Raw genomic sequence first — 21,064 nt, 5'->3', positions numbered from 1 at the left:
AAAAACATTTTAGTGTTTTATATATAATTTTTAAAAATATACTGATTCCCATTAAAAAGATATTAATATGTGGATCACAGAAAATCTTAAACATTGATTATACTATCTAATAATGAACACTAAAAATAATTCATCTTTCACCAAATGCTCCAACTGTAGCTGCTTCAGCAGTCTAATCTTAGTCCATTTACAGCTGTCACCAGTTAAAGAATGATCATCCAAAGAAGAAGTGCTGTGTGAAGACTAACAATAAACCCACACAAGCATGGAACTATGGCTATCATTTCCCAATAAACTACTTATCATTATCCTCAGTAAAAAGGAAACTATACTGCAAGAATAAATTAATCTGCCATTTGAAGAAAATATGTAATTGCTCAATTAAAATAAATTAGTGAAAATTAACGTGAAAATTCTTCAGGGAATCTGGATCTACCAATTACGTTATCAAACATAAAAAGATGTTGCTCAAAGCAGACTGCAGATTAATTTAAAAAGCATCCACGTTCTTGAAAAATGTAGTTACTAAATGTAAACACATATAAAATGGAATATGCATTTTTATTTTTTATGGAAGTCTTTAATAATTTCTACTGAAGGCAATGTAGGCACAGATCAAATTTAAAGGGACTTTCCCTATCAGTGTCTTGAATCTATATAATTTTAAACATTTTCAAATCAAATTGACTGTATTTTGGAATATTGTAAACTTCTTTTTTTGATTCTTGAGGAAGAGAAGGCATTGATAAGAGGAGAATCTGATAACCTATTTTCATAGTGTAGATAATAGACTATAGTCCAGGATAATTAAGCACTCCTTAGTGAAAGATGTGGTAATACTGCTCCATTTAGTGTTTGCAAAAGCAGGAACTAACACTAACAAAATCCTATTCCTGCAAGTCTAAGCAAAAATTTTATCTTCAGATAAAATTATCTGTATTTTATCTACTATATTTCTGCCTAAAAATCTTGAATATTGTTTTCATGTTAACAATGCACCTTTAAAATCTTTCTCTCTCTTATTCTCTACAATTCAATCCCACAGTCCTCTCATTGTGGCTAGTGCTGTAAAGTCAATGGTGACATGCAAAGTTCTCTACAGTATCAGAAATGAAGAGTTTCTTGGTTTATTAATGCATCTGCTTCACATCCAGAATAAATTATTTCAGTAGAAATTATCCAGTAGAAATTATTTCATCTTTTTTTTCCCAAGTTGCAGTACTTTCTAAACCAGAATCACGCACAACAAACAGGATGCCCTTAGATCAGCCTGCATGCCAGACCCACCCAGACCCCTACACAAGAAACCACACATTCCTTACAGGGTTCACTTCCACCCTACATTTCCCACCCAATAAAAAGTTTCTGCAAAACATGCTACATGAAAACATTGAACAAATGTGATTTTGACTCATGTAAAACAGCCATTACAAATGTAACATGCTTTCTTTAATTAACACACACACATAGGCACACAAACCTCCAAAACCAAACAACAAAGCAGGCAAACAAAGCAGATTTGGCACAGCCAAAGGAGAATGTATTCACTGCAGTGGAGACCCGTTGAGGACTGTGTTAAAATGGAAACTTTTTGACTAACTGCATTTACAAATATTTGAGGATTACACAATGCCTCCAAATCTGTGAACTGTCCACCTGCTCCTGTCTGAGCAGAAGGTTCAGCTACTTCCTCCTCCCCACCAGGCAGTGCTCTCCCTTGTCTCTGAGTAGTACCTCTGCATCCCTAACCCCAGGGCCTGGGAAGAAGACAGATCCTAAAGGATCCAGCCAGCAGGACTCCCATCCTCCCCCTCATCAACACAGATATGCAACACTGCAAGTTACAAGGTTTTCAAAAAAATTTCCCAATACCTACTGCATCCCATCATCAGCCCTGCCAGACATCAGAGGCCCTGCATGGGGCTCAGAAACTGTTCAGCACCCCAAAGGCACATTCACAACTGCACTCACCTCCAACAGAACCTGCCTGTGCCCACACTGGGGGCTCTTTCCCACACTGGGAGTATCTCACGTACTTCTCCCACTTTCTCCTACTGTGAGGAACTTATTTGGGACTGAGCAATTTTTCAACAGGAAGATGTAAAAAAAACACATTATCATATTAGTATTATATTATATCTTAGCATCAGAGCAGACTGGTAGATGTGTGGCCAGGTGAATTTAGGTAAGACATTAAATATTACACATTCACAGTAGGAAAGAAGTAGCATACCATGAAAAGTATATACAAATTACAAACATAACATAGTATGTATGCATGAACTCGACAAGTTGTATCACTTTTAGTCAACTTTTAATTATGCAACAGTAACCCAAATCCTGTTTACAACCCTACATTTTAGGCGCTGTACAGGAACAGCTCAGATCATTTCTGAGCACAAAATGCACACTTACAGCCTTATGAAAACAAAAGCCTGTGAACCACAGAGTTTCAGTAAAAACATTCATGTAAGAGTCTTAACACCCACTTCTAAGTTTTACAGGTCAGTAGGACCTATATTCACGAGAGAATACTGAGCAGAATTGGGCCCACCAGGTCTGTAGGCAACAAGAAGGGAAGGGATGTCATAATTTCATTGCATTAAGGAAGAGGTGTTTAATTGTGTTTAATATCTGGGGAAGAGGGCAGCAAACAAGTTTGTAAATAATTCTTGGATCTTATTCCACTTTATGTCAAAAATGACTGATTCTCAGGATGTATAATCTGCATGTCTTAGACCAGGTAATTAAACTGGGCGAGATAATATATATTTTAAATACAGGATGCAGTTTGGGGTCTAATCCAACATCTAGAGAAGTCAGCTTGGGTCTATTGGGTATGTTTGATACTACTATTTTTATATACTTCTAGTATTTCCAGTACAATGAGTCTAAGAATATTTACAAATTATTACACATGGTCAGCAGAGGCTTTTTAAACCCCCTTATTTCCCCTAAGATTGTATTATTACAAATGGCTCATAAAGCTAACCAAGGTTTTGATTACCACCTTGCAAAACACAGTTGTAAAATGAAATAAAATATTTTTAAAATTATAGCCCATGTGCACAATTTAGGGATTTTAAAGACACCTGTACTTTGAAAAAACTACAAAATTATGCTTATTTTGGTCTTGTTAAGGAACACAATGCCTATCACTTCTACTCTCAGTCTCAGACCAGGGTTTATTTCGGGCCATGTATTTATATGACCATAAACAGAGAGCTGTAACACAAATGTTAAAGTAGCCTCACGTGGCACTATAATAAAAACAATCAAGAAAAAGAAATTCTCTCAGCACTGCATACCTATAAATTAGCATGGCTAATTAAAAGAAGGCCTCTCTGGGAACAGATTATCTTTGATGGGAAAGCCACTATCAGCTAAATTGATGAGAATTACATATTTATGAATGTAATAACAACATTAGCATTTTCTGAGAGTGCACAAGATCTGTTATAGTCATGAAATATTACTTTGATTTTGTAGATAAATTCATATACTCCAAATATTGATTACATATGCCTTTACTCAGATTTTATGTGTTAAAAAATTTTAACCAGTGAAAATATTAATTTATGATGCTAGAAAATTAATCCAAGCTTTTCAGCCTTCTTCCTTCCAAAAAATGCAATTCTAGCACCAGATCAGAATTTTGGAATAGAAACTGTGTGATTTTCTTGGCTCCTGCACTGATAATAGAATAAGAATATTCTAAAAACTCAGACAAATAATCTCAAATGCTTTGATATAGTTAATTTTCAAAGTTGAAATTCCATACATATGGAATAATTAAGGAGCTGTACTTTCCAGATTATCAATTAATTTCACTAAGACCTCACCTATCTGCTAAAATGATCTATCCAAATTATTATGTATATGCCCTGTAAACATGCTTATTTATGAAGAAAAAGCCCCCATATTATTTACATGTATCAAAGTTTCCCTGATTTTTTTTGTCTGCCTTATAAATAGTGCTTTTAAAAAACTGCAATCAATATATTTCAGTGCCACCTCTGAACTGTAATCTCTAAACAAGAAAAAGAGAAACTGGAAGACTGAAGTGTGACACAAAGAGTCCTGGAACATTTCACTTCCAAAGAGAGCTCAGATGCTTGTACTCTCATGCCAATACCCTCAAATGCCCTTTTCCTTGAAAAGTCATTATCACTTTCGTTGTCTCTCCATCCCCAGCTGAAGGTGGCAACACAAGAACTCTGCTATTTTGCACCAGGAGACTGCAGTTCCATTCATCACATTTCTGTCAGAGCAGCTTCCAGCTCTTTCCTCCAATACCTCCACCTCACCCTGGCTGCTGCTGGATTGCACCCTTGGCCACCCTTCCATGGTGCCAACACTGCCCACCCTTATTTGTGGGGAGCATGGGGATTCTCTGCTATGAAAAATGATACAAAAATCAGATACAAACCTGAACACTTCCCCAGCTGAGTCTGCAATGCAGCCCCACAAGCACTTATCCTAGTCCAACATGAGGAGTGATGCAAAAGCTCTTGAAACTTACTGAGGCAGCGGCACTGCTGCCAAATGGAAAAGTCATCTCCATAGAATTCCCACTGAGAAGGGTGGCTGTAGGAGTTGAAGCCTCCACCTATTCCCCCCACACTGCTACTGCAAAGCCTTGTTCAGCTGCTTGCAGAGCAGCTGCTGAACCTGCTGCATGATACAGCCTTGCATGTTCAGAAAAAACCAAATTCACTGCCAGTTTTCCATAACACAGCAGGCTGTGACACTTGCAGCAAGGTCCACAGCTGCTCCCCGAGCAGCCAAGCCATCTCTGGAGTGAGATGTGGAATTCCCTTTAGCCATCTCTCAAGGAGTTAAACCCCCCCTCCATTTTAAGTCAGAACCAGCCAGACTAACCTGAGGAAAAGCACGGACACCAGTTTCTTCAACTGAATAGGCTTCCCCACCTTCCATGCAGAGGTGTTCAGTGATACTCTGCTGATGTAAAAGCAATTTAAGGATTCACTGCTTTCACCAGTGATATCCATCAGGCAAAAGCCAGTCCAAATCTGTCCTGAAGAACTGTCCTTTAAAAAGAGCCAAGCATCACACAATACCTAACAGTCCTGGTTACTTTCAGCTGGTTTTTTAAAAGGCAAAAAAAGCACTCCTACATACAGGGAATTAAAAATTTAAACAGTACATCCTTATTTATTTGTGTTGGTTTTAAAAAGCACCATAAATGGTCTTTACCATCTAGTTTCTAGTTCCTAGGATCATTCTTAAATGACACTTTCATAGTCACTTTTATACACCTTTGTAGAAACTGGTGGGCTGAATTTTGCTTCTGTTGATAATTAGTGGGGAAATATGGCAGGCCTTTACTGCAGTGGGTTACTTAAGGAAGATGACTCAAACAATATTTACATGGGAGTATACTTTGTGAAACAAAACTCTGGATGGTTCTAAATGTGCCTTGGTAATGTAGTTGCAAACCAGAACAAGCAACAATAACAACATTTTTCGCAATTTGACAATTCATTTCCTTTTAGCTTTGGTTCATACATCTGCTTTGATATCTTATGTTTGTGCCCCAGACAAAATATCCTCTTCCTTCCAGTATCCCAACCCCTGTGCACAACTTCCTCAGTCTTGGAGAAAAGGAGGATAGCCTGCTCTGGAAAGGCTGCATTTACTGCTCTGCCAAAGAGGGAAATACCTCTTCAAACAAAGTTGTCCCACTGCAACCCTCTGCCTTTGGGCCACTTCTGATTTCTACTTGTCAACATGCAAAGGTCTAAAACTCTTCAGCCAAGTCTGATCTGATTCAACATCACTTAGGTTTAATGGTGCTGCCATTCACTTAAACACTAATAAGAGTTTACTAGTAACAATTTACTACAGTGTTTGGGTTAGATGTAAATAGATGAAATATGGAAGATTAAGAAGATGGCAGGTCCATAACTCAACTAACCAAATTACAAGTTTCTTCAGACAACCATCTTAAACCATCAAGCTGTCAGTGAAGTATTTTGCCATCTATGTGTCCATACACCATGCTAACTCATACAATAATTAGTAGCCAAAACAAATTTTTCAAAATTTAAAAAAGAAAAATCCCAAACTGCTGTAGCACTCCACAGCACAATCAGTGGTCCCCATCATTTCTCTGCATGCTGCAGCCCAGCTGGTGAGTGCCAAAGCCTGGCTCTGGGTCTCTGGCAGCTCCATCCCATTTGGACACTACACTCAGTGCAGAGGCTGCTGAGCGGACTTGGACACCCGTGGCTGATCCCTGCCGGATCTTCCCCACACATGCTCACTGCAGACACACTTCCTTCCTCAGCCTCCCTCCCTAAATCCTGCTAGCCACTTTTGTTTTGATTAGGACTGGGCTTGCCTGGTCCCCAGCAGAAGTCAAAGACGAGAAGTCTGTAAAAGCACATTCTGCCTGGGGACTTCTATACTCCAAACAGGCACACCTATGACCCAACAGTCATATTAAACACAAGGAGCAATGAAATACTGATCCCACTTGCTTGCCCAGGACTTCCAGTTATCCTGAGCAATTAAGTAGTTTTTAAAGGCTCCCAATAAAACAAAAATGAAAAAGGTATGCTAGATGAAAGAATGAATGCATCCTTGAAAAAGCACAGGATCACGTGAGCTCACAATATAAGAAAGTCAGCATTGAGTGTATAATGTCATGCCCTACTCTGCCATAGAAAAAGTAGTTCAGCTGTGCCTAAAAACTAGGAATTAAAGGAACAGGCATCTGATTCATCCTTGAAAAGGATAGTTGGTCGCATTAAGGGAAAAGACTGTTCAGATGCTGCTTATATGTCTCATTTTCCATTTATTCTTCTGTTTACAATCAAAATGGTCTCAATAATTTTTCCTCCTTATTTTGTTATAGGTACTTGAAACAGTAAGAGCAATCTTTATAATACACAAATGATAGTACAGTATAAAAGGATTCAATGCAAGAAAAAAGGGTGTTTTCCATTTTAATCAAATTTTGCAGTAACAGTAAGAAAGTTCAGATGAAAGTGAAAAATTTCAAGCCAACTATGTTCCTTTTAATGAGAAGACAAAATACACCAGCTCCTACATGCTGCTCCTCCCTTCCTTCCTCTCCCCATCTCATAAAAGAGGATCCCAAAGAATGATTGTATTTAAGGTCCCAGTTCAGAAATATTGTATCAATCCCTTATTGTGGTAAGAATTTTGGACTACAGAGCAAGGTCCCAACAAACTCCATCTAAACTGAACAATCCATTCCATTATTGAGAAACAGACAAAAATTCTTAACCCTCAATACTCACAAACATGAATTTAATTGCATCTGTTTACATTCAGCACCCTACAGCTCATGATCATCTTTAACATCTGTGCTCCACACTAAGCAAAGGAAAAAGGACTTGTTTCTACCTTAGTCTGTACAAAGTGTGTACAGCATTTTTGCCTTACTGCCAGCATCCAAAAGAAGTAGTACATATTTAAGTTGTCTAATTTTGAATGTGCAAAAAAATAAATGTAACAAACATTATCCTTTTCTGATTCTATGAGAACTTCAGCTCTTCTGAGTTCTTTGCACTGAAGACCTTTATTCATGTGCACCACAAAAGGTTTCCCTCATTTCACCTCTCCATTCTGCTTTACCCTTTGACAAACAGAACTTCTTCTAAAATTTAATAAGAGCCACTCACACTTAACTAGGTTCAGAATTCACATCACAAAAGAGAAACAAGCTGTATGATTCATTCCATGGTAACTTACAGAGAGCATATAATAATATTGAGCCAAACTCAGTAAGGTGCACAGTCCTTGGATTTGAAAAGGTTACAAAGGACTATCATTGCTACTCTTCAATTTTTTTTTCAGAAGAAACAGAATTGACTTGGCACATTGCTGCACTGAGCATGGCTTCTGTTCAAAAAATCAAATTGTTTTTAAGGCTCATAATTTTTATATGACCCTGAATGACTCAAACACAAGATTTAAATATATAAGCTGCATCAGAATAGAGCTAAAAAAGGAAAGACTGGATGTGTGTAAGTGTACCAAATTACACTGTAGACACACAGATGCACATATATAATGGCTGACGTGTTTCTACCTTAAATAATGCATCCAGCTCTAGGTACTTCATTACCAGAGGGGTAACAACAGTCTGAAGGTAGTTCAGAGGAGATCAATCGAAATGATTAACACCAAAGGAAGGAATTAAAAGGCAGGGTTAAAAACTCAATACTGCAGCTGTTTCGTGAATAGGACTTTCATTGGGTGAAGGGGAAGAGAAGTCCAAACAAAAGCATGGTCCTCTAAAAATATATCAATGTATGCAATTAGCAAAGCAGTGACTTTAGAAAAATGTGACTATAATCCACACATAGCTAAGGGGGAACTCCAAGACGAAAGCAAAATTATTTATTGCAAGCTCAAAAGTCTGGGTATAATGAGCTTAAACTATTACAGGAATTTTGACTTGACATAATGTAAGTTTTTGCTCATAGCAAGATCTCAGAAACTGGGCATTGCCTCCCCAAAAAAAGGTAAGATAAGAAAGTAAAAATACTTTTGTTGGGTTCAAGCTAGCTTTGACAGGACTTTAAGTAAACTAGAAGCTTCTCTCCCTTGCTCACACTGCTTAATTCTATAAAATTATACTATTAGCTACAAACACTGCAGAAAGAGCAAATGAATGCATGCAACACTACCTGCACACACTTAAATGGTGAAGTGTTTTCAAAGCAGTTTTGAAAAGTAGGGTTTTGTTTCAAGAGATTAATAAACTAACATCTTTGCCTTGAAAAGGACCCTTGACATGACAAATTTTTTTCAAATTAAAGAAACTAAGAGGAATAGGGTCCAACCACTGCTCAGGCAACAGACTGTTGTACAAGCAGGAGCATTAAATAACATTACAGAATTAAAGACATTTTTATGCTCTGGATGCTACTGTTTGAACTGGTCAGCTAGTTAGCTAACAAAGCATTCTATGCAGCAATATCAGTTCTCTAAAATGTTCTCTGAAACACAACAGACAGTAGTCCTCTCTGTTACATTACACAGAAAACTGATAGAAACAAGATTCATGTCACCATGAAGTTTATATATATACACCTTAGATTTCATCAGAATGAAAATGATGTGAACCATACTTTCTTTGCTGCAAGAGCAATTCATTGCAAAATACTAATAATAACTTCACTCAGTAAGACATATCTCTAAGTAAACTCAAAATGACAGAGGCACACAGTTAACATGCAATGAAACATGGTATTTTTCACTGCATTTTACACTGTGATTGTCTTAGAAACCCAAGGGTATGGATAAGTTGTAGATTATTAAACTGTAATAAACAAACTTGTCTAACATTTCCTTCTCTTCCCTTCCTTTAGGGAACACAAGTCAATAGAGACCTTCAAATTTACTACTACTTTATTATTTTCTATGACTACTTTCCATTATGAAACCGAAAACCTTGTCTAGTATTACTTAAATGTATCAGGTTATCATGCAGTTCAATACTTCTCTATTTCCATAGCTCTAAGAATATCTTTGTTTCCAAATGTGTTTTTTATTAACAGCACTGCTATGTTTTAAATATTTGTCTTCTACTATTCAAGAAGCAAAAAAATTACATATATTAAAACAAAATTACATTAAGAAAGAGGGAGTTTTATCTTTAAAGTAAATTTATAGAACTGCACAGAGCAACTTCGTGACTTAATATACAAAGAAGGGAAGAAGAGGGGAAAAGGAGGAAGACTGCTCCTTCTTTGATAAGTGTTTCATTCATTCAGTTCTAAAGAGAAAAAGCAGCAGCAAAGAGGGGGCAGCTTATATGCCAGTACAAAGCAGGAAGTGTAGGAATTTAGTGAGTTCACTACTGGATTCTATGCTTTGTACATAATTTCAAATGCAAGCAGCTGTACTGGAGTGCAGACCCTTGGGTGCAAGGGCACGTGTGTGTAAGGCACCAGGACAGAAATCCACCCCACCCTGCACTGCAAGGCAACAGGCCACAGCAGCACTTTCTGCAGAAGTTTCAGCCACCTTTTGACTAACCTAATCAAAGGTGTATGATTTAAAAAAGCCTGATAAAGTTACTGCAGAATAAAGCCGGGCCACCAAAAGCACAGTGAAAAGGGAGTCACTCTATAACCATGGAACAGCCCCTTCACCGTCATTGCAGACGTCATAGCAAGCGGACAGCCACGTAAAAAGTGTAAAAAGATGCCTTTTGCCTCCCTAACATGGCCCTAGCTAACCCCAAAATGGTCTCTTTACCTGAGAGCTCTCTTGTCTTCCCTGATCACAGAGGAGATGGGTGAAATTCAAAATAGCATTGTTGCAACTGGAGACTTACAGAAGGACCAGGGAAGGTCTTCTTCACAAACCTCAGTACAGGTCTCAAAAAAAGTTCCCTCATATTTCATACCTATTTTGCATCTGTAACTCGTTTAACATGAAGGCATTCATACCAGTTTCCACATTCAAAACACGAAACCAAACATGCTGCTTAAAATTAAAACCATGGACCATACACCCCTTGTCTACCCAACAGCCTTACAGAGACAGCTTTTGGTCTGAATACCTAATAGTTACTCCTTTTTTTATTCTCTAGAAAGGAATAATTAAAAATCAACCAACCAAACCACATACACGCTTCAGAGTATCACCACAGGGACACTCTCAGGTCTGAATTACTGCAAAATAACACTATAATTATGTCTTAATTTCACTAACTAATCTCAGATGAGCTTTTAAAAAGTAATTCGAGGTTTACAAGTAAACCGTTTAAAACTGTACTCAAATGTTATCTGAATGAAACCCGACATTTATTTATCCTTTTCCCAGCTTAATTTTAAACAGTTTCCAAGGAAAGGCATATCTGCTCCTGATCAGTCTGGTGACAAATGATAAACCTTGTTAAAAAGTGTGACATTTGAAAATAAATAAAAACCACAGGAGACTTTTCCAGCCAAGGAGGAAGATATGAAGAAACATTATACCCTTGCACAAATCACCAGCCACAGAGACCAAGCACAATCTAACGACCTTATTTACTCAAATTGTACACTGCCAACAAAACCACTACCTAAGGCAACTCTTTAACTACAGATGTACTTAAATACCTAGAAAAAATAGGTTACTTCTCTTCACATAAAACCGGAGCCCCACTGAGCTCAACCAAATGTGGCAGGCTGAGATGGAAGACAAAAACGGGTCTTACTTGGTGTACAAAGACATCAACTGGAGACTCCAAGGGGCTTCCCTCTCGGTTGCTCATGGAGATGAACCCGAATCCCATTCTCACATTGAACCATTTGCAATGGCCGGTTCCGTGCAAAACCTGGGATTCCTCTTCTTCTTCCTGCTCCGGCAACTTCCCGGGTTCGTCTCCACCTTTACTCGCCCCTGCTGAGGTAGAGGGAAAGGCGGGGGGTGTGGGGGGGAAGGGGGGAGAAAAAGAAGGAAGAGAGGGACAAGATGCAAAGCAAAGAGTTAAATTCTGGTAACATCCTTTTGCCGCTGTATAAAGGACTTACTACAAACGGAACGGGGTTTAAAAAAAAATTTAAAAAAAGGGGGGCGAACAAAACAAAATCAAAAAAGCAAACGGTGAAAAGTGCGTATTTTTCCTAAATCCTAAAATAAACAACCTTTTCCCCAAAATACGTAAAAAAATTAAATCACCGGAGGTTACAGAGAGGAAACACTGCGCACGGAGGCTCTCCCTCTCTCTGAGCCCAGGGCAGCCCACGTTTCTGTACATACGTGTATTTTTCCATTTAACTCCATCTTTCAGCCACATTACAGCACGGAACGCGATACTTTACTTGAATATTGCTGGTTTAAGACCGATCCCATTTCTCAAGAGAAATTCTCAGCCCAATTAGTCTCTCCTCGCAAGGCGCAGGACCGGGGGGGCGAGGGGGGAGGCCGGCCGAGGAGGGGTGGAGGAGAGAGAATGAGCAAAATTGGGTAGATTGCACAACTGGTTATTGCACATGCAGCGCCGAAACCACTATTTTCCACCGTGTATCCATCCCTCCTTGGAATAAACTTTCGATTAAAGTTGGGACAGGTGTACGGCCGTTTTCTCATCCCACCACTGCAACTGTGCTTAATCAAACAGGAACAATTCAAACAATAGCCCCCTGAAAGCTTTTCAAGTTGTGAATCGGTGTGGGCGGTACGGAACAGTTTCTGAGCTGGGTAACAATGGGTTTGGAGAAAGCCCCCTTGCGCGAGCTGCTAAAAAAGGGTAATGCATAGTTGGGTTAAAAAAGGGTGGGGGGAGGGGGGGAGAGGGGGAGAGAGCGAGCGAGCGAAAATCATAGTAAAACAATAGAAAAAGAAAATTAACCTTCGGCCATGTTGCCCCACGGGCCCTCTGCTCCAAACTCGTGAGATGAAAACTTTCCCTGTGGATCGAAGTGGTCTTCTGCATTAATCTAACATCCTGATTTTGAACGATCGCAAATTTAGCTCGCATGGTCTAATGTGCTTTCCCTCTTTTGATTTTTCCCCGGCTCTCTCGCTCCGTTTCTGGCCCCCTGCGCACACGTGACTCGGTCAATTACATGCTTTCTTGCTACTAATTTCGCATCGGATCCTTAAGGGGTTGGCAGCAGGCAGGAGCAGCCAATCGCCATTTCAAGTAGCCTGACACACCAAAATAATTTATGAATGAACAAGAAATTTCCAACGCGGCGCTTTTTTTTTTTTTTTCCTCCCCTTCCTTTTCGGACAGCTAATCTGCACGCTTCTTTACGGGAAATCGAGATGACGTATTATTCTGGGGTTTCTGCCCTCCCGTGCGTGCAGAAATCCGTAGGAAGATCCGTGTGTTTCTAGATACAGCCCAGTGAACAACAGCTGCACGCAGGGGCGGCCGTGCGGAGGAGATTATGGGGTATCTGTGCCCACCGCAGGCGGGATCCGCGCACGCACACGGAGGCGAGATGCTCCCGGACGGGGACACGCGTCTGTGCACACATGAACAGGATACACGTGTGTGCAGACACGGATGGGGGACACACGTGTGTGCACACATGGACCGGGGACACACGTGTGTGCAGACATGGACGGGGGACGGACACACGTGTGTGCAGACACGGACAGAGCACACATGTGTGCAGACATGGATGGGGGACACACGTGTGTGCACACACAGAACAGGGACACACGTGTCTGCAGACACGGATGGGGGACACACGTGTGTGCAGACACGGACAGGGGACACACGTGTGTGATGACATGGAACAGGGACACACGCGTGTGCAGACACGCACGGCGAGCGCCCGCAGGCATCTGTGGCACCCTGTGCGCACAACGCGGGCAGATGCGCAACTGGATCGTGACTAATTTCGCATTCAAATTAGAAGCGCACCGGAAACGCGGTATCACCTTAATATGCCCCAGAATGTGCGGAGATCTAGCGTTTCACAACATTTCTGGAGGGGGGATGGGGCGAGGAATTGTACTTCACAGGTTTCTCCGCCATCTCTTTCCGGGGGAGGGGATGTGATTAATGACTTCCTAAATAAGAGCCCAGTTTTCAAGCCGAGAATTGGAGTGAACCTCAATCAGCAGTTGGGAGAGGACTGACAGAGAGAGGGATTTACTGGATAAGAGGGAGGAAAAAAAAAAAAAAAAGCCTCGGGGGAAGAGGACAAAGAGGGGAGAAATAACGGTGACCGGGGACTGCTGTTTTAAGTCTTCACTGCCAGCGGGAGGGGGGATCCAATTCGGAGAAGAAATGCGTGATGTGTAACGGGCTTGGTAGCAGCCCCTTTGCAAAGGAACTCCCCTTCCGCGCTCGCAGGTACACAGCTATGGCCCTGCCCTTCCTGCTGCGCTACGCACAGCCAAACGCTTTTAAAATAATATTTTAGAAACGTGAAAAACAAACAGCGGAGAATTAGTTTTATTCTTCCACCTGCCCATCTCATTTAGTGTAAAGTTACAGATTAAAGTATTCTGTCCTCATCACCACCTACTCGCATTAACCTGTCTTTCCATGCGGTATTTATACATATATATACATGCATATATATGTATATATAGATACGTGCTTTAAACGTTGCCCGTACCTTGTAAAAACCAGGACTCCGACTTTCTTTTTAACCTCTCCCCTCCCTCCCCCAGCATCCTCTCTTATCCCAAGGACACACAAACAAAAGCCAAGGCAACAAACTGATCCGTGCAGAACCTGAATGCAAGGGGCTTATGCATTTGCAAAGCACTTGCTGTTGTTTGGGAAGTGGCGTCGATCAGTCTGCCCAATTAAGGGGAACGCCTTTGCCCCCATGGGCCTGTTTACTCCTTTTGTTGCCTTTCAGGAAAGCGTCAATTCCCCTGCTAGCGCCTCATTTCTGCGTGAAACACCAAGGTGGAGGCTCCGTGTGATCGTCTGCAAGAAAGAGGCGAGGGTGGGCAAGAGTGTACAAATACAAGCACCCTGACAAGTGGAGCAGAAGCTTTAAATCCTGAAATTCCTTTGCAGTCTTCAACCGTAAATTTCCTATAGGTTATTTCAACAGTCAGGTCGACTTCCTACACTGACCTGCCTTACGCATTCCTGCTACATACCACTGCTTTTGGCTCATAACCTCCTGTTCCCCCTTACAACAGCGATTATTTTGCAATATTAAATCGCCAGTAATTTTATATGCTTGGATCTTATGACCCGGACGATATCTAATATATAATACATGTACGCGATTTTAATAAACGCGAAACCTCAGTTATGAACAAGAAATTAAGGTTACCGGAAGAAAACAATCCTTACACCTCTTACTTGAACTGCCCAAGACTACATATCTACTATGTGGTAGAATGTCACATTAATAAAATACAAGCTCCCTCTGCCCCCCGAAAAGAAAGAAAATACCGGTTTAATTAAGTTTTTAAAGTCTTTATTTTAAAAGATCGATTTAATTTACCGGTATTCGGAATTTAAAAAAAAATTCCTTAGAGGCTAGAATATTGGTTAAAAAGACACAAACGAGTTGATTGAGTTCATTAAATGGACAAAATGTCTTGTTAGCAAATTTCAAGGAAAAGAAAATTCACTGTATGTTCTTCGATGAATAAATGAACGACTACAAAACCACGTAAATAAATGAATGTAAATATATTGGTTGCAAAGTTTTTCTTAGGTTGCAAAATAAGTGCAGATTTTGTAAAATGGAGGGGGGTGGGATTTGCAATGTGTCTTTACGGAGATTTTCAGGCCTCCAGTATTAGTGGAATTAAGGTTGGGGTCACTGGACTGGTCACTGGTGTCAGATGTTATCGACTCATTCATTTCCTGCAAGGGACATCAGCCTTTCAAGTTTTGTGGAAGGTAGAGAGCTGTTGCCAGCTGGGAACTCTCCGGGTAAAAGAAAAAAAAATTAAAAAGAAATAAAAGGAACCCCAACCAACACCCTTCCAAAATTCATTCTGAAAGGAGGGGGGAAGAGGTAAGAAAACCGTACGGAACAGGCCAGTTCGTGAAAAAAAATAGTTTCATAGTAATAGTTTACTTTTTTTAATCAATTTCTATCCTTATATTTCGCTAAACAGATGCTAATTTTGGAAAAGACAATTATAGGAAGCTGGAATCATTGTCTTTCTACATGCACAGCAAGACCTCGCCTGAAACTATGTAACCAAAACCAGTGGTGTTGGATTTCCTATTTGTCACCTTCCTAAAGCTTTTAAAGTCCTACCTTTGGTTTCTTCTAGTCCCCTAAACAAAACCAAAACAAGGCAAAACCCGCACAACTCCCTCCCCGAAAATACTACTCGCCTTCTCAGAAAAGACCCCATCTCAAAAAATTAAAAAAAAAAAAAAAGGAAAAAACCCCAAAAGAAAACAAGGAAAAAACCCACAAAAATCCAAACAAACGACGGAGCCGCGCGCATTTGTGCATTTGAAACAAAACGCGTGTTTTACACTTGAAAGCAGAGCTCGGGGTGCTGCTACCATTCCCATTTCAAAGCACAGCCAGCGCTGCTCGCCGACGGGCGGGCGGGCAGGAGGGGCAGGCGCGGCGCCGCGGCGCCCCTGCCCCCTCCCTCTGCTCCGCTGCCGCGCTGGGCTGCTCGGCGCCGCCCCGCTGATGGCGAGCCGAAGGAGATGCCCGTCGTGGTTTTATCTGCACGGTCTCCGCCGACACCGGCTCTTCCTAGATGTGTGGCCGGAGGGGGGCCTTTCCCGCCGCCGCTACGGCCGGGAGGCTGTGCCGGTGCGGAGCTCTTCCCGCCAAAACCCTCTCACCTACGTTTTGGGCGCCAAAGCCGCTTTCCCTTTCCGCCGCCGCGCAGCGCCCGGGCGGAGGTCGGGGGTGGCCGCCGGGCCCGCTCCCGGGCAGCCGAGGCCGCTTCCACCGCTGCGCCTCCGCCGGGCAGGGCGGGAGTCGGGAGCCCGCCGGGCAGCGGAGGCTCGGGCGTCCGGCGGCCGCGCTCCGCCAGGGCCCGGGAGGCGGCGGGTCTGTCCCCCCAACCCTGCCCTAAAGCCGGGCTTTGCCCCCGGGCTTTTGTTTAACACTCCCCCGAAAATGCGGCTCCTTCCCGGCGGGGACGTGGCGGCGTGCCTTCCCGCGCCTTTGGAAGAGCAGGGTCGGACGCGCTCGGGACACCGCCAGTTCCCCTGGTCGGGCTCTTTCCCCTCCCTTTAAAACGCGAGCATTAATAGTAGAAAATATGCAATTTGCAGTTTTTTTGGTTTTTTTAAAACAACACAGCGCCGGCCGAACTGCGCGGTGCCACGGCTCGGATCGAGCAGTGACGGGATTTGCCCGACGTGCGCCTGCGGATATGAAGTTACAGGCTTTATGGAGGCGCCTTCGCACCGCGCCCGTCCCGAACCGCGGCTCTTTTCGGGAAATGCAGTTTCAGGGCTCAGAAAGGGGGCTCTCTCCCCTCGGTCCCGGCCGCCGCGGCAGCTCGGCTTTTTTAGCTTCCCCGGCGCTCCTCAGCCGTCACACCCAAGGCGGGCGCTCCCGGATGCCCGGAGCCCGACCCTGCTCCCTCATGGGGACAGGGCAGCCCCCGCCGAGGTTCGCAAGCGCCGCTACTCGAACTGGGGTAGGAGTGCGGTTTCAAGCAGGAGCTTTGCGAACACGTTCTGTTGGAACGAGAAGCGGCGGCCGTGGGTGCGGCGCGGGCCCGCCCTGCCGTCCGTGCATGTCTGCCGGACGTGCCGGCGGTTTGCGGGGAACTCCTGAAAGTACTGCCTATTACTGTGATCCCGCGTGGGATCCGCGGGCGGGAGGACGCGGGAGGCGCTCCCTCAGAGAGTTCGGGTGCAGGATGTGGTCTCACGTACATTAACCGTCTCCCAGCTGCGGATTTGCAACTGATAGCGGCCGCTTCCCCGGGGGATTTAAGGAGGCTCTGAAGTCGTCGCGGGAGACCGTCTGACAGGGCTGACGCCCCGCAGGGAACACGGGCCACCGCGGAGGGACCGGCCACACGGCCGGGTGTCACCGCTTCGCCGCCCGCTCGGCAGACGCAGGACGATGAGCGGACGGGTCCGCGCCTCGGGCGCTTTCGCTCCAGCCCGTCCCCTCAGGCGGGACAGCGCGGCTTTTGCGCGCGTCATCCTCCCCGACGGGCAAGTGCCCAGCGCTCTGGCCTGCGGTGACACGGACAGCTCCTCCCGCCCCAGCACAGAGACAACCCCCGGCGCCTGCCATCGCCCGCCCCAGGCCGCCCACCGCTGCAGGAGCGCGGTGCGGGATCGCGGTGTCCCCAGGACGCGCGTCCTTCCCTCGGGGGCGCAGCGCCGCTCCGCGGGGAGCTGCGCGCCCCGGCCCGCGCATGCGCCGCCCCGGCGGGCACGGAGGGCGCCCGGGCAGGGGGACGGACGGACGGGCAGGGGGATGGACGGGAGGGCAAAGGGGCCGGACGGGCGAGTAGAGGGGCTGGACAGACGGCACTGCCGAGGCGTCGCAATCGGAGGAGGTGCGTGGCGCTAGTGTGGCAGCGGCACGGAAAGAACGGGTTTAAATTTTAGTCCGTGATTGAGGTGTGTGCGCCCACCGGCGCGCCTGCCGCGGTGGCGGCCCCGCAGCGCTCATACGAACCCGTGGGCTCCCACCATTTGCGACAGGTATGTGACATGGGGTTATTGTAAATAAAATTCCTTATGTAATTGTTTATTTTTCTTACAGAAGCCGAACACTCAAGACTGCATCCAACAAGAACCCTGAAGCCTATGGACATAATTAGCGGTTCTTTCCCATCCCACCCAGTGACTAGTTCGTGAGAGTCAGCGGGACAGAAGTGCTGAAGCACCTCAGTTTTACAGATACACAGTCAGCCACGTAAGACGCTGGAGAGAAGACTGACCTGAGCCTGAGGAGACCTTCTTGAATGACCTCATCGTCTTCTGAGGAACCTAAAATCAGAGAGCTGCAGTCAGTACCGCGTTCACTGTCCCAGAGTACCGTATTTAATTACCTCAGCTCCAGTTTAACGGCTCATTAGGAGGCCATAAAATGCCAGGGCATTGACTCTATGAAGTGACCTGTAAACCTACTGTTTGAGACTTACCTAGTTCATCAGAACCACAGTGAGATAACCAAGAGAAAAAAATTAAGTGCTGCTTTCCCCCTGCCCCCCAGCACCAATAAAAGCATTGCCCCTTTCATTAATCTCTTAGGAAAGCTACACAATTGATGACAAGAGGGAAAAGACACAGATTTGCAGAATATTGGAAGGTGTTATTTTTCTTTATAAATATTTAATCGCAGTAGGTAACCTAAGAACTAATGACTTGTCTTTACTATGCTTAAATTGTACATAATAAACAATCAAGTCATACCTTGTATATGATTTAAGAAAAGCCAATAAAAATAATTCTCCAGGATTCTTTCATGGTCAAAATAGTAACTCAATGCCAACTTTTGAGTATCAGCAGAAAAATGCTTTTATGTAATAATATGTATGTAATAATATTAAATTCTAGGTCTCGATCTAAACAAAATCAATCAGTCATACAAATATACATGTGTGACTTGACTGAAACTTCATAAAAGGTGTACTTTTGCTAGACTTGAAAAAGGCCTGGCTTATTTTGTATAATGTCAATGAAAATATCACACAGAAAAAAACCCGCTGCTCATGGCATGAAGCATTAAGGAAAATACCTTGGTTTTGGAGTATTCTTCTTACTTAGGTTGTCCAGTTTGCTTAACAAATGAAGGATGAATAGACAGGAGCATGCATAAACTCACCTGCCACAAGCCTGCCTTCCTGTCACCCTACTATCTTTCTGAATAATCCATGTTAACTAAAACCCATGCAAAAAGAAACAAGGAATTGTAGTATCAACCTGTTTAGATATAAGCCCATTTCTCTTCTGTTTTAGAGAAATCTGAGTTTTATCTTTTTTCCAATTTAAGAGGACATCTGGACAGCTACCCTGCTCTCTTACTAAAAAACAAAAAATAGAATTGGATATCCTACTAGGAGTGAGAAAAGTCACAAGAATGAACAAAGACAAATTAGAACCAATTTTCTCTATCTTCTTTTCCCTTAAATATCCTGAATACTTTCATACACCAGAAATGGGGAAAGGGGGTGGTAACAATTTTTCTATTCAGTGCAACAACACTGGCAAGCTGATTCAGTTCCTCTTCTTTTGTAGTAACTAAGTTTTCCAATGGAATTGTGTGGACTTTTGTCTAGTACTAAACCTAACTCTGCTTTTACACCTTCAAGCACTGAAGCCCAATCTCTTGTATCTGCTTCTTTGTTCTGCCAACCTGTGGCCATGTGGCTTTTGTGTCTTTCAGATTTACTTGCATTATTTATGCAACATAATGAAATATGCAAGCATAGAGTAAAGGATCCGTTCTTGGCTTTGGAACATAGCCTGCTTCAGTTTATGAAGGGATTAAAAATAAGTATTTGGGGGAGTGGTGTCGGGATTCAAAGGAGGAAAGTACAGTTCTTAAAAACTGTAGCAGAAAACAGGACAAGTTCAAGTTATTGTTGTTTCCAGTATTGTCATTTTGTAACACATTTTTAAGCATCATATTCTAGAGAGTCACATATTCGATTATTAAGCAGAAACATGGATATCTAATTTTTTTATAATTATTACAAAAAGTTTCCTGATACAATACCTAAAGCTTGGCATAAGATATGTTAGTGTAGAAGAGCCTGGGCATTTAAATTTTATTACCTCATTTAAATAGATAGTTTAAATGAAAAATTATTCTGGCATGTATTTTACTATATCCTACTGAAAGACATACAGAATCAGTTCCTGATTTAAACAGAAGCAGGTTTGGGCTCTGAAATGGCTCATGGTGAACTCTCCTGTGACTGCTTATGCTGTACAAACCAAATAATTATTTTGGCATTTTACTTCTGAAACTACCTTGGCATTTACATGAACTTTGTAACTGCAAGTAAGTAAATAAATGCTGCTGAGGAATTGTGTACTAGGACAGCAAGATGTTTCAGGGAAAAAGTCACTAGCTTTGAAAGCAATCCTTATTTTTACCAGGCATTCACAGCATGTGGAAGGATACTGTAACAGTAAGCATGAAAAATAATACAAGAGAACACCATATGGAATTATTGCTGGATAGAAAATACAATGAAAAGTGCAGTATCAGGTAAAGGCACACTGACAGACTCCCAACAAAGGTAATTCACTTTCCCTTACAAGTAGAACAATCTGTAATTCAACTAACTTTACAGCTTATGTAATCTATTTTTGAAAACTTATCGATCAGTAAAAAATAAAACCAAGTTTGTATCTATTTAAAATGAATTCTCTGAGATATGGATTGTTTTGAATTCATTACCTTAAGCAGGTTTCCTGCCAAAGGATTTATAAACATTGTTTGTTTGGAAGAAAGTAAAGCAGACATAAATAGTTATTCCACTTAAGATATACACTTTCCTCTAAAAGTAAGTTGAAAAGAAAAATTAATATGTTAAATTTGTTTCTTTCACAGAAGTAGCCAGGGGACTGTTTTCTTCCAGAGTAAAGCCAGCAGTATTTTTTTAAAGAATGCTGGGTACTTTAAGTATGATTAGAGAGTAGAAGAACTAGAAAACAAAACCCACCAATCCT

General features: G+C 42.5%; 1 protein-coding gene across 1 annotated transcript in view; it reads right to left on the bottom strand.

Annotated features, from left to right (window-relative positions):
- LIN28B (lin-28 homolog B) overlaps nt 1-20,626 on the bottom strand; it is a 93,394-nt gene extending 72,768 nt beyond the window's left edge. Inside the window, exons 1-2 of the mRNA XM_066547540.1 lie at nt 18,322-20,626; nt 11,207-11,391 (exon numbers count right to left, since the gene is read on the bottom strand). Coding sequence (XP_066403637.1) covers nt 11,207-11,391; nt 18,322-18,355 — 219 coding nt within the window. The 5' untranslated portion in view covers nt 18,356-20,626. The remainder of the gene's footprint in view (nt 1-11,206; nt 11,392-18,321) is intronic.
- Nucleotides 20,627-21,064: the final 438 nt, after the last annotated feature.

The sequence above is a fragment of the Molothrus aeneus genome, chromosome 3, assembly GCF_037042795.1.
Source record: "Molothrus aeneus isolate 106 chromosome 3, BPBGC_Maene_1.0, whole genome shotgun sequence".
NCBI classification, from domain to species: Eukaryota; Metazoa; Chordata; class Aves; order Passeriformes; family Icteridae; genus Molothrus; species Molothrus aeneus.
Note: the sequence above shows the minus strand (reverse complement) of the source record. Positions and strands in the feature narration are given on the sequence as shown.